The sequence below is a fragment of the Macrobrachium nipponense genome, chromosome 38, assembly GCF_015104395.2.
Source record: "Macrobrachium nipponense isolate FS-2020 chromosome 38, ASM1510439v2, whole genome shotgun sequence".
NCBI lineage: Eukaryota > Metazoa > Arthropoda > Malacostraca > Decapoda > Palaemonidae > Macrobrachium > Macrobrachium nipponense.
The window spans coordinates 62468856-62483525 of NC_061098.1; the positions used below are offsets into that span (position 1 = coordinate 62468856).

General features: G+C 37.5%; 1 protein-coding gene across 1 annotated transcript; it reads right to left on the minus strand.

Moving 5' to 3' along the window:
* Nucleotides 1-2179: 2179 nt before the first annotated feature.
* Nucleotides 2180-9325, minus strand: LOC135209854 (pancreatic triacylglycerol lipase-like). The gene is made up of 9 exons (XM_064242614.1): nt 9289-9325; nt 8030-8168; nt 7314-7468; nt 5888-5985; nt 5131-5284; nt 4441-4553; nt 3614-3719; nt 3215-3377; nt 2180-2297 (listed from the first exon to the last, which is right to left on the minus strand). The coding sequence occupies exons 1-9, from the start codon at nt 9323-9325 to the stop codon at nt 2240-2242; spliced, it is 1023 nt and encodes a 340-aa protein (XP_064098684.1). The 3' UTR covers nt 2180-2239.
* Between the last annotated feature and the right edge of the window lie 5345 nt (nt 9326-14670).

The following is a 14670-nucleotide window of genomic DNA, read 5'->3' on the forward strand; positions in this document are numbered from 1 at the left end:
CATAGGTAGGGAGGGAGTCGACCTTCGCTCCCCGGAAGTAAGACCGTGGCGGGTAACCTTCCTCAAAGGCCACTCTCAAGTAGGCCACAAGTACATACTTTGTCCTCTGGTATCAAAATTGTACAACCTCCCTCTGTATAGAAATTCCCATATCTGAGCTAGACCCTGAACAAAGAAACAGGCCATGTGGGTTTCAATGAGCCAGAACTTCTTCCACCAGGGGGTTGCTTCATTGAAAATTCCACCGGCTGACTTGGTGGATGGTTATAATTTGGGATGGGGAAGATGGCAAGATTGACAAGCCCGGCACAGCAAAGGTCTTTCATAAGCCTCACATTATACAAAGGAATACAAATTTCCATGAAACAATACGAAAGTTCGGGATTACTCAAAGCTTCCCTATTCAGCAGCTGTTTCTAATCAAAAGACAGACGTTATACCGTTGCTCTACTTCCTGTATCACATGGGCTGAATATATAAAGACCATAAATCATAGCACGTGACGACGTAAATGGAATTCTCATCATTACTTTCCATTGTTCCTGTAATTACTGTAAAAAAAAAAAAAAAAAAAAAAAAAAAAAAAAAAAAAAAAAAAAAAAAAAAAAAAAAGAGGTATTAGGCCCAAAATTCGAGTACTAATTTCAGGTTCTGAATAGCGATAAGCGATCGGTGTCACTGACTGAAACGACTCACTATTTCATTACTGAAAAAAGAAAAATTGACTCAATTATTCGTGATGACAACTATATAGTACCGCTGTCAACAGGTCGCGTCCAGTTAACATCGTGCCTAATGAGTCATTTACTTATTTGTCAAATCTTTATTTTATTTCACTACGGCCAATATATCAGGGCTGCGAAAAGGACCAAAGAATTCTCTGCATCTTTGTCTTCATTCCACTTTCATTCAATTTACCACATGGGTTTCCATACAAGAGCTGTGTAGAGAAAGAATAGAAAGAGAGAGAGTTGGAGGGAAATTCTAAGCCACTAGGTTTCTAACATTTGCTAAAACTCTGATAAGATGCGGTGGGTATCGCCTTACACGTCAAATTTAGCCCATTCCTCTTGTTTCCGAGACGAAAAATTCATCCTTTGATGAAGTCTTCATTTCCCTTTAGCGGCAAATAATTCTTATTTACTTAATAAGAGGTTTAATCCTGAACTGTTATTCAAGTATATATTACGATTAGCTTCGACAATTCAGTAGATCCAGGTGTTAGCCTTCTAGCTCTCAGCAAGGGATGAAGATGTCAGTCCCACATTCTCTACTCAGATCTCTTTGCATCCCACGACAGTCGACGAGCTATCAATGGAATGTACCTAGAGCGCCTCAGCTGGCTCAGGAATCAAACCCTCGACTATTCCCTGGTGGGGCAAATATCCGAACCACTGGACCACAGGAATCATAAATTTCTTTCGCCTCTTTTAATCTTTTTCCTCCCTGTGATATGATGCTTCTCTGTCTCTATATTCTATAGGTATTATTTTGGTCACTGTTCTGCTGCGTGTGAGGGGAAAGTTCCATCTCCCCGGAGGCCTTGTACTGCCCATAAGTCTACCTCTACCCTCATTTACTCTATCGGATTTGATAACTCTCAGATAAAATGTCTCTTGGAATCCTCCTTTCTTTCAGTTCCAAGCTTTGGGGTTCTTTTCCCTGCTTCTGATTTTCCTGCCTTTTTAAAGATTTCTTGCATTCAGATGATCTCTTACTTTCCTCCACAAACCCTAATTTATCTCGGTCATCCCTTCTCATAAACCAGGCAGGTCTGTATCTTTAAACTTCTCTGGTGCCCCACATAAGACACCCTGACACTATTGCATACTGCTCTACCAGGGATTGTGCTAAGGACAAGTCCAAACTATTTCAGCACTATTTCATCTTTCATTTCCCTAATGGTATCATTTCTAACTGTGCCCCGCCATCCGACTTCTAATATTCATCTTGGAGCTTTGTTCTGCAGTCAGTCAAGTTTAAGTCTTATGCCATAAGACGTGTCTGCATGGCAATACAGATTGTACTAGACTTAAGTATAATCTTACTTCTAAAGTATGCGACTTCGATCTATTTGAGTTCCAGATCTCATTCAGCCTACCCATCGTCTGACAGGCCGTTTTTTAGTTTTTTACTTAATTACATAATTATGCAAACAGAGGAAATAAAATGCAAGATACATCATTCAACATTTATTTAGCAATAAATTACACCTCACAGCACCGTAGTTCCTTTAGTTTCAGCCTTTAGCATAGGGTCGATTAGCGTTGGTCTCCAGATAGTAGTCGCCTCTGAGCCTGCCAAGAAAGAAAGGCAAAGACATTAGGTACCTTACAGGTTCTCGACAGGTATTTTAGGGTGAACTTGTCCCCCTGTCTCACATCCAATCCTTCGATCTAGTTTAATGATGATGCAATTCATCCTGTCACTCCAGTTGGTATTTGAGGATTTCAGGTTACTTCCAGCTTATCCGAAGAGCCATTTGTTCATTTGATCTTTGTCATCAAAGCTTAATATTAGCCTGACCAGGTCCTGTTTTGATAAGGGAATTTACATTCTGGGGTCCCTTATCATTTGTTAACCTTCTTTCAGGTGGCCCTGTACCACTTGTAATGGGCCATTTTTTCCATATTCACTCTCTTTGTATTAGCAACCCTTGGAGTTCGTTTATCTTGCTGTTGTAAATATCTAAAGAAGTATACGCTGTAACAATATACTTCTTTAATGAATGAAGAAGGGGGCTGCCCTTAAGATATCCTTAGCCCTCCTTCAGAGATCTTGATGTCCTGGCCAATCAGACATTTGGTCCACTTTGTAACCTCCAGAAATCTTTGTGCCGGCTTTGACAACAGGAGCTCATCAAGAAGAAATCAGCCAATCAGGAGCAATCACAACCACCATCATCTGAGTAGGTATCATCTGAGAGACTGTTGATCAGCAAGTCCCACACAGCAGTTGGAGAAATCTATTGGTCGGTATGTCTCAGTAAATGAAAGTGGCCTCGAGTCTCCGTCTGAGCATTCCAACTCTACCCTACTAAATGCCCAGGCAGCAGCAACTATGTGAGTTTGAGTTCAAGTACTATGATAAGACAGGATGAACGAGGAAAGTAAGGCTATGGGTCATTAAGAGTTAGGTCCAGAATGAGGAAGAACGTCTATCTTACATAGAAAAATAGAGAAACATAAACAACAACATGATTATGATACTTAACTGTTTATCGACGTGAATTCCCATGTTGAGGCAACCCTGCCCACAGGCTACACAGTTTCCAGCCCTAAATGAATCCCAGTCAGGACAGGGCACTGACCTGAATTGAGTCACGCCATTTACGCTCTCAGTCCAGTATTCGTACGCCCGTCTATGGCTGCATCCACCTGTTTGGGTCATAGAAATGATTCATTGTGGCTTCTACAGATATTTAGATATGGTTCATTCCCTTATCCTGACATGCCTAGTATCCTCCATTCCTTCCGCACGACTGTGCCATTCTTAGTCCACAGTTAATCCCAACATCCTCTCGTTTTATCTATCGTTAAAATTAAACTCCAAAGGTAGAAGTGTATTAAAACTGTTTTCTAGAGAGCCATTTCATCCAGATCATTAGACTTACTCAACGCATCAGCAACCGGCCCTAATACCGCGCATCCTGGCTGGTTCCCGCCACCGTTAGGGAAGAAGTCGACATGCCCAATAGAGCCACTAAGTCCTAAGCAAATCTAGAAAAAAGAGGATTTATTAGCCTTGTTAGTTTTAATACTTCCTTGCATGTGTTTGATATATGTGTGTGTTTTCTTTGCAGATAGTAATGTTGCTCACTGCTGAACACAGACTATGATAAATTTTATATGAAATTATATTTCCACATAGGAAGAATTTCATGAATAAAATTTCAAAAGACAAATGGAGAGGACAAGAGAACACTCAACAATATATCCGTATAGATTACATGGAAGAGTACGCTGACAGTAATGCTAGTAACAAGGAATGGCAAGAGATAGAGACAATTTTATTTACTTGAAATGCTACTGAGAGATGGTCATTCATTCAATGTCCTTAATAAACATCTGTACGAAGCCACAGATGTTTACTGAAGAAGTCTATACTGGATGAGGTTGACTGTGAAATGAAGATTATTTTACAACCAGTGACAAGGTAAAAGATCATTTTACGGGTATAAAAAGGAAATGAAAAGTATTTAAATGTATGTACAGTAAATTTTTATTTTAGTTTGGTCCATAAATTGTCGTGTTTATGTCTCTGTATGTTGCAAAAAGCACCAAAGGAGAAACAATAGGAGAGCTGATGAATAAAATGGCACAATTGCCTAAAACATAATCCTAATTTTAGAAAATAATGACAATGATATATAAATATATATACACAGCCGAATATTGAAACCGACCGTAATAATAAAAAAGCGCCATCCATATGACTCACTTTACTCTGGGGACAGACACTGGTGTGGATGACATCCACAAAAGCTGCATCACTTTTGTCTAACTTGACATCGTCAGAGGCACTTTCAAATCCAGGCCCAGCTGGGTCCAAGCCTAAGAAAAATACGACTCTAATTAAGATTTGAGATCTAAACCTGAGTAAAATCTAAATGAAAATACCACTAAGTATCAGCTGCATCTTTTCTGACAAACAGACAGAACTGAAAATTGGAAAGATGAAAGATGAATTTTCAACTTGAAAGAGGATTCGAACTCTCAACCAAGATACTCTGAGCTCCAGGTACACACACAGAACAGAAATCTTTCTCATATACTAATATAAATGACATTGTAAATGACTTTATCAAGTCATACATAAGAATGTTGATATAACTGACAATTAAATGACAGAATAACTGTCACCTCTCAAGTGGCTTTGAACTCACAACCAAGATAGTATGAGTTACAAGAGCACAGTAAAACGTTTTCTTTTTCTGAAAGGTAGAAAAGGATTTCTGCTATGGTAAGACTGGGAATACTGTCTGCTTTTAACTCCAAGCATCTTGGGATGTGAGTTCAAGTTCCTGTGAAGGCTGAAAATTAATCTTTTATTTATCTGCAGGTTACATTGTGTACAATTAGGTAAATTACAAATAAACAATGTAGGTTGCACTGCATTAAGGCACCTTACCTGTAATTCTGCCCACAGGGCCATTTTGTACATTGAATCCAGCAATGCCCACAACATGAGCACCTAATGAATGTCCATTTACGTAGAGGTCAGTAACGTTGAGACCACCTTCTTTGTACAGGTAATCGATAAAAGCAGCTATATGCTTCCCTATCTGTAAGCAATTTTTTAATGTTAATTTCCTTGCATAAAGCATTTCTCCCTGCAGTGCCCCACCCCCCACCCACCTTCTCTCTCTCTCTCTCTCTCTCTCTCTCTCTCTCTCTCTCTCTCTCTCTCTCTCTCTCTCTCTCTCTGTTAAAACTTAATCAGGAAATAAAAATAAAAACTTTCTTCCTCCTAGAACAAGTCATTTGATGCAATTAATTAAAGGACAGTTAAGGTGTGCATTCTACATGTGGAGAAGACTGTTGTCTACATTCTAGTTTGAGACAAGTAAAGTATAACTATTACATTTGGTGGAGGCTGCGGTCTATTCTACATTTATAGAATCCTGGGTTCAACGTTGTAAACTAAAGGAGGGCTGGATCTTGCATTCTATGCAAAGAATAGTCTTTGTTCTACAATTTAGGGATGGTTGGCACCTACATATTTCGTATCTGGGAAGATTTGAGCCTTCATTCTGTACTCTGGGAAGACTGGGTGGGGTCCGCATTCTACATTAAGGGAAAAATGATCGATATTCAATGCTCAGTAAGACTGGAGTTTCGTATTCTACGCTCCTTTTTTAAAAACTTTCCTCTGTAAGTCCACCTACCTTGGGGATGTTATTGACAACTTCAGGATAATTTATGTGACGAGCAATACTGCTCCACTCGACCGAGATGAAGTTAAGGTCTTGCCACTGGAGAAATTCTGTAAGAAAAACAAAACTAAAAAAATTAAAAAAGTAAAAGCAAAAATTAAAACAGATAGAATACTGACATTCTTTTAGGCACCATTCAAGACAAATGATTTCATGGAACTCAGTAAATAGCCATATATACAGGCGTGTCAAAGAGTATGATTGAAATATATATATATATATATATATATATATATATTATTATATATATATATATATATCACATTACTGTGATTCATATACATATATCGAGCTACAATGTCCTTTAATATCTAATTCGCTCTACCTCGGAATTTTTTTCTCGATAATAGATTTACCTGTACTTGGGCGCGAACGCAGGTACATTCAAATCCAAGCACGTCAGGGAAGCTCTACCACCCAACCACCGCGAGAGGCTTAAAGGTTTATGTCGTCTCTCACCTCAAATACTTTCTCGCGCTGAAGTATTCGTTGGTTTGGAGACATCAACCCGCCTCGACTCCGGTAGTTAAGTAGCGCTTTTGACAACACGTAGCATTTACATAAGTCATATCACATTACCGTGATTCAACTTACATATATCGTAGCTACAATGTCCTTTAATATCCTAATTCTTCGCTCTACCTCGGAATTAATATATTTTCATATATGCTTAACCGAAGGGGAATTTTTTTCTCGATCTTTTGTTATTTATTAATTAATCTGTTCAAAGATTCATTGTATCTACTTAAAGTTATTACCTAAACGCCTCCATGACACGTTACCTTAGTATCGGCCCTAATCCAAAAAGAAAGAAAGAGGGCTCGATAATAGACACACACACACACATATATATGAATAACTTGATCACGAAGTATATAAAACGTGATACTATGTATAAATAAAGGTTTTTTTGCCACGAAGGAAAAAATGAAAAAGCGAGTTAGCTTTTTCATTTTTTCCTTCGTGGCAAAAAAACCTTTATTTACATATATATATATATATATATATATATATATATATATCTATATATATATATATAAGTATATTTCTATATAGATATATATATATAATAACTTAATATGTACGTATATGTGTGCGTGTGTGTATAACATGCATGTATAGTAGGAGTGGGAAAGTAATAAAAATACAATTCCAAAACTGTTTTTTGCTCCCTAATTCCAAATCCACTCCCATAATACTCCACTAAGCAACGTGACACAAGTACTACACATCTCATCCCCTCCATCCAACATATTAATAAAAGAAATGTGGTTCAAAATTAAGTTTTAAAAAAACTAAATGTCTTGGCCCTATAAATCCAGCATTAATAAACTATTTGGTTTAAAATTAAATTAAAAATGAAAAAAAAAAACTGTACCTGTCTTGGCCGTATAAATCCAGCTAGCGGTCCCTTCGCTGTTCCAGCCGTGACAGAGAATGACAGTCGGTTTCGTCCCGTCGAAGGGCGACGCGTTCAGGTTGCTGACGTCATCGATGACGAGTTCGTAATCGTCGTCGTTGTCAGAGTTACTCCTGGAAGACATTTCGGAAGGGTCGTTTCAAGAGAAAAAGGAGACACTTCATCAATATGTCAATAGCTGCTTTGAAGAGAAAAATAAGATATCTTAATCAGTACCAATTTCATGTTTGAATGTGTTCGAGAATGGGATTTTCTTTATTATTATTATTATTATTATTATTATTATTATTATTATTATTATTATTATTATTATTATTAACTGAGAAACGAATCCACAGTTATGCATGGACACAAATATATTTAAAAATTAATCTATATTTCTATTCAAACATAAGTCTGGATTTGTATCTCCATCTCACGACCCTTGCTATTATTATTATTATTATTATTATTATTATTATTATTATTATTACTATGAATTAACGAATGCACGCATTCATAGTGAACAAACCTATTATTGTTTTCTAGGATTATTATTAATCAAAATATTAATTACTTAAACATCCATGCAAAATAAATATGTAAACCTTCACAAGAAATTATTAATACCAGAAGAAGAAGAAGAAGAAGAAGAAGAAGAAGAAGAAGAAGAAGAAGAGGGAACAGGTCCTCACCTCGTCCACAACAGGAAATGAACATCATCCAAGTCGACATTCAATACCAAGGATGCAGGTAGAGTTAGGCCGTTACCGTCGATCTCCCCAGTTGGAGTATTGTTCCCCTGCGGCAGCGTTGTCTGTTCGCTTTGGTTCTCTGAGAAAAAAAACGACGCAAAAGGTTTCTTTTATGTCGTCTTGTTGTGGTTTAATGGGTCAGAAGTCGCGGAAGCCCCGTTCCTCCCAGGCCACCCAAAAACACGTAAGCCCTTATATATGCCCTCCACCACTGAGCACCAAGCACCCACCCACAACACTGCAAATAGGAACACTGAAGAATAATTCCAGTCATGTCAGCTTTCAAATATATAAAATACGATTAGCAAAAGGGTACAGAGCTTTTAGAAGCCTACTTAACATTTTCAGATTTTTATGAAGATCTTTCAGAAGCCTGCATAATATTTCCAAAAATGTTAAAGAGCTTTTTAGAAGCCTAGATAACATATTCAAAAATGTACAGAGCTTTTAGAAACCTACATAAGATTTTGAAAAACGTTAGAGCTTTTACAAGACTGCATAAAATTTCTAAAAAAAATGTACAGAGGTTATAAAAGCCGGCGTAATTTTTCCAATAACGTCAGGAGCTTCCAGAGGCCTGAATAAGATTTCCATACTAGATCAAGAGCTTTAAGAAGACTGCATAGCTGAGGAATTATTCTCCAAAGTTATCCTTCCTCTTACGATCGTGGGGTTTTTGCCAACGAAAAAGTAATTTATTCCAGAAAACCAGTTGTTAAGGACTGATTAAATCCAATTAGACTTCGAAATGCTGCAGTGTTGCTTGTAGAGCGTATGATACGAGAGCCAGTTCCTGGAGACTGGATCATGGACCCTCTTTTCTACCTCCTCTGTGTGAAATTTGGAGATTGAAAATATTACTGGGTCTTTTTTTATGCTTCTTATGTAAATTCTGTTAACTCCAAATCACCCGTAGGATTTGAATTCTATTTTGCACTGCCGTCTGAACATAAAAACCGAAATCTGTTTTGTTACACAGTTCGAAAATGAAATCTGAAATCTGAAGGGCATCAATATGAACATAAGAACTGAAATCTTTCTGCATCATCACTGTCTGAACATAAAATCTGATGTCTGTATCGTATTGCCGTCTAAAACATAAACGCTTATATCTGTTTTGTCACACCGTCTATATATAAAATCTTAAAACTGTTTTGCATTGCCTCCTAAAACAAAACCTGAAATTTATTTTGCATCACTATCTGGACGTAAAATCTGAAATCTGTTTAGCATCATCGTCTAACCATTCAACAGCAGTTTATTGAATTGCAAAATAATAAAAAATACACGGAAAGCAGAACAATAAACTTAAAATTTTTTAACATTATAATAATTACACCAAACAAGTACTTAAACTACCTTAACAATGGATTTGCTTAATAGGCCTGGCAAATGAGACGAAGGAATTCTGAGAAGGGAAAAATTTGCGGAAAGCTGCCATTTGTTTTATCACCTTCATAATAGGGTACGTAATAACATAACAATTTTGCACCCCTGTATCGCCCCGGTTTTGGCCGCCATCTTGAAAAATGGCGGCCAAAAATAGTATTTTGTAGATATCTCGCTTCATAATTGTACAGGAAACCTATCGAAATACAAATTGTTCTACGTGAAATTTCCTACAAACAATACTCTATTCACTTTTTTGTATATTGCATGGTTTTGATGCTACACGTACGGGAAGGTTGTTATTCATTTTTTTTCAGAGATCCCATTACTCGAAGTACCTAGGTGGTGTCCTACCTCCTTTATTCTGGCTAAAGATAGACAGTGAAATATCATTGGCTGAAGGGATTTTACTAATAAAATCAAACTAATGAAGATGCTCAGACACACTCATTGTTAATAGTACAGCTATTGAAGAATCCTCCAAGACTGACTCAGTAACAATAGTTGGAGAAGATGTAGACCTTCTGGTAACCGTGACCGCTTTAGCAGGATCACAAAATAACATAAACTTCCTGAAGCAAGGCAAAGGAAAAACAGAGAACAAACTGTACACACAAGCCTCCATGAAGTATGGATCAGTCATTAAAGACGACATTCTTTTCTTGCAGGCATTTAGTGGGGCTGATACCATCTCTGCTTTTTTCAAACAAGGGAAACTAAAGTTTGTAAACCTCCTTGAAAAGTATGAAGAACTTCGGGAACTTGTAGCTGTGTTTAAGAAGCCACATGCAGATCCTGCAAAGTTGCTGAAGCAGGAAAATCTTTCATCCTCCGGTTGTATGGGAACAAAGAATGTGAATCCCTCGGCGACTTAAGATATCAGTGTTTTACCACATCACTGAGTAAAAATACATTTAACTTGGTTTCCTTGCCTCCAACAGACGCCGCTGCTCGATTTCATTCTCTACGTAAGTATCTTCAAGTTCAGAAATGGTTAGGAATTGACTTGTCACCAACAGATTGGGGTTGGAAGATGACTGGAAATGGGCTAACCCATTCACTACAGATAAAGACCCTGCTCCTCTAGATCTTTTGAACATTACATCATGCAAATGTCTCAAAAGATGTATGACAGCCACTTGCAGTTGTAGAAGAGCAGGATTAAAATGCTCTGTAATGTGTGTGCGTCATGTAAAGGGTTATTTCGTATCAACTCTGATGTAAACATAGATGTGGAGGAATGTGATGACCCCACGGATGGAATGCTACAAATCTTCTTAGTGCCAGAAGGTGTCGCTCATGAAACAGAGTAGAGAAAAAGCTCAGATATTTATCATAAACTATGTACTTTGGGTAGATGTTTGGGTATAAGGGTGGTAATTCCGCCAATGAATAGTCACTGTCTATCCTAAACGAGAATAAAGGAGGAAGGACACATCTGGGAGATGATTTTCCTAGGTACTTCAAGAGTAACAACCTTCCCGTGCGTGTAGCATCAAAACCATACAATATACTAAAAAGTGTATACAACACTGTTTGCAGGGAATTTCACGTAGAACAATTTTTATTTCGATAGGTTTCCTGTAAAATAATTATTAAGCGAGATATCTACAAAAAACTATTTTGGTCGCCATTTTTTCAAGATGGCTGCCAAAACCGGGGCGATATGTAATGAATACATTATAAAATACAGTTATTTTCAAAATCTGTAAATAAACCCATGACCTAAGGGGTCACTGGTGAGATAGGAGTGTGATACGTAGTCACAACAGGACGTAAACTAGACCATGCCATGCGATGCTTGCAGTAGCCTGGTTTGCATTTGCCTGTATCAACATTACTCATCTCTTGTGAACAGGTCACAGCACCTTCCATGAGAAGCTGGTGACCTATCACCTGTAGAGGAAACACGTGACTTCCGAGTCATATGTCCATGTATCTGTTATTGTCAGCTATCGATGCGACACTCTTTCAACATCAGTTCTCTCCTCATCTTCCAAGAAGGCAGTCATCTGAGTAACCCTTCCTATACTCCTGTGATGGAGGTTATAATAAAGTTGTTGAAGTTAATTCAGGAAGCTTGAGTCATCTCCCCTACTCTGAAGATGAAACAAAATCTACTTGATGTCACTCAGACGAGAAACGGAAAAGTAACCACAATGCTTGCGTAACACAGTCGCGAGATCTAACATACAACTGGTTGCCGTCCACCATTATAAATGGTGGACAGCAGACAGTTATAGATACACAGGGGTGCAAAATTGATATGTTATTACGTATCCTACTATGAAGGTGATAAAACAAATTGCAGCTTTCAGTAATTTTTTTCTTTTCTAAATCCCCATTTGACTGGCCTATAAGGAAAAATATAGAAAGCAGTCAATGTCACTTGCATCCATATCTTGCCCGGACTAGAAAGGACACTAAAATACATGAACTCTTTCTACTTACTTTCATTCTGGGAGAGAGTTGTCCAGAGGAGAGAGTCTTCTACTTCCACAGACGTCCACGGAAAACAGATACACAAAAAGCCTGATCACCTGTTCTCTCTCTCTCTCTCTCTTTCTATATCAGCTACTGTGGATCAATAGCACCTATTTGATGGCCTGGATTCGGCTCCTCAGGTGTTTTGATTTTGACAACAGCTGTTGGTAACAATACTTTCGCTGCGTCATTGTGCTCTAAAGGGTAATATTTATATATTTAATATATATACATGTATATGTGTGTGTGTTATACATGTTATATGTAAATATATATATATATATATATATATATATATATATATATATATTTTTATAAATAAAAAAAATCACAGTACATGGACGTGACTTCATTAAAACCACAGGAAAATAATATGCAGAAATTCAAGCGCTTTCGTCGATGTCTTAATAAAGACGAAAGAGCTTGGATTTCTGCCTATCATCATCCTGTGGTATTTGCGCTTATTATATATCTAGTATATAGATATATATATATATATATATATATATTATATATATAATTATTATTCTTTAGAGCACAATGACGCAACGAAAATATTATTACCAACATATGAATGAAGTAGCCACCTGCCCTTGCTTGGCTCAACAGTAGCTCTCTCTCTCTCTCTCTCTCCTCTCTCTCTCTCTCTCTCTCTCTCTCTCTCTCTCTCTTCTACTTCCTTAAACCTAACGTGGTTCTGCTGACCTACTCATGTGACTTATACAGCTGGTTATTTTTTTCATCGGCGGTTCTCACCAGGTTAAAGGGAAAAGAAAGAAAGAAAGAAAGAAAGATATACAAAGACGGAAGTGCCTTCACAAGGTATTCCTCAACATTCAAAGGAGGAAGGAACCTCTCTCTCCCTCTCTCTCTTAGTGCCATCATCAATCATTTTTTAAGGTTAACAATATTCAGCCTCCTGTTACTGAAAACGTTAATTATTCCCTGGCCTCACATTGGGTTAATCCTGTAACCACTGGCGAATCTAGTGCCCGTCCTGTCTTAAGGCCAGTTAATCAACAATACTAACGACTGCAGTATCCAAGGAATGTACGTACTTCCTTGCTGACATTCACGAAAACACCAGGAAGTCGTTCGACCTACTCCCTTTATTCAGTCTTTGGTAATCGATGGCGCCGTCAAACATTCCCAGCAGGAGGTGATTCTAGTGACAGGTCTTGTTATACAATCAATAGAACAGACAGCTTATGCGTATGCTCCAAACACCTGCAATTGGTAGAGATGATTAGCAGTCACCTTTCGTAAAGGTCCTTGGTTTTATGTAAATTTGTAGTCCTTTTTTTTTAATATTTCCTTTAAAATTAATCTAGCACACAGACATTGGCTCAGCTCAAGTTTTTTTTTTTTTTACTAATATTCATCTTAGAAGAGAATTGGAGACCTTTGCTAAAGCCACAAATGAGGAATTTGGAAAAACTATTGGTAGCAAATTATGACAGTGAGACCAGATTCCTAAGAAAGTGATTTGACACATGTATCATGATAAGGAATTATTCTAAGACTTCGACTTCACACAAGAGCTGAAAGCCGTTCGATTTAATGTTGTCTTCAGTTGAATCCAGGTATGACTTCAGGAATTCCAGCATGGGATTCACTTTCAGTCATTACATTCTGTAGCTGAGTTTCAGTATTACGTAAGCTTTATCTCTCAAATGACCCTTGTTGAAATCAAGGTGGAATAGATTTCTTATAAAGAATATTTACAACGGTACAGTATCTCTCTCTCTCTCCCTCTCTCAAAATACACACCTGTTATGTATACCTTATGTAAAGTCGTCGGTAGACACGTATTGCAAGATATTGCATCATGTTAAAGTGTATAAGCATAATCATTTATTGTTTTGTGCGTATCGAATCCGATACACAGGCTTCGATTCTGTAAATTCTACCTATCTTATACCTCATGCAGAATGTAGGATATGGTTCCTTATTGTGTACTGAGCGATACTCATATGTTTGTTATGATTCTATTTTATACGCTTATGAATTTTGTATACTCTTCTTCTACGCCACTTGACATGTAGCTTAGCAATAAACTGAAGCAAGAAGATATCGCTTTATTATCGCCCTTCATCCCCGGCCCATGACGAATAAGAATGGGATGAATTCATATATTAAAATACCATCTCCACTCTCGTTCAGGTAAGAGGCTTTGCCCTCTAGAGTATTTAAACAATGCAGAAAGAAACTGGTACTCACAAACTGAAAAGGAAGCATTAGCATCGGTGTATAGAGTAAAAAAGTTCCATCTGTATCTCTATGGTTGGAAAAAGTTCAAATTAGTTACAGACCACAAACCATTATTGATGATATTAGATTTAAAGGCAAGACTACAACGTTGGGCAATTACATGAACTGCATATGATTATAACATGGAGTACATACCAATATCAAAGATGGGTAATGCATTGCCGAGATTGCCTGTAGACAAAGCACTAGAAGAACACATAACTTACATATTACAGCTAAGGAACTAGCATATATAAGGTACAAAGAAAGACCTGTCTCAAAAGTAATACAGTTGTGCAGATAATGCCAATTGTAAACCATACAGAGATTTGGAATGAATTGTATCACACAAGATTAATTTATTAATTCTGAGAGGATCAAATGCATTAAGAAGTAGAGTTCTATCAGAAACACGCAGACCACCAACATACTACTGTATGTTTGGTGGCAGGTGCTGA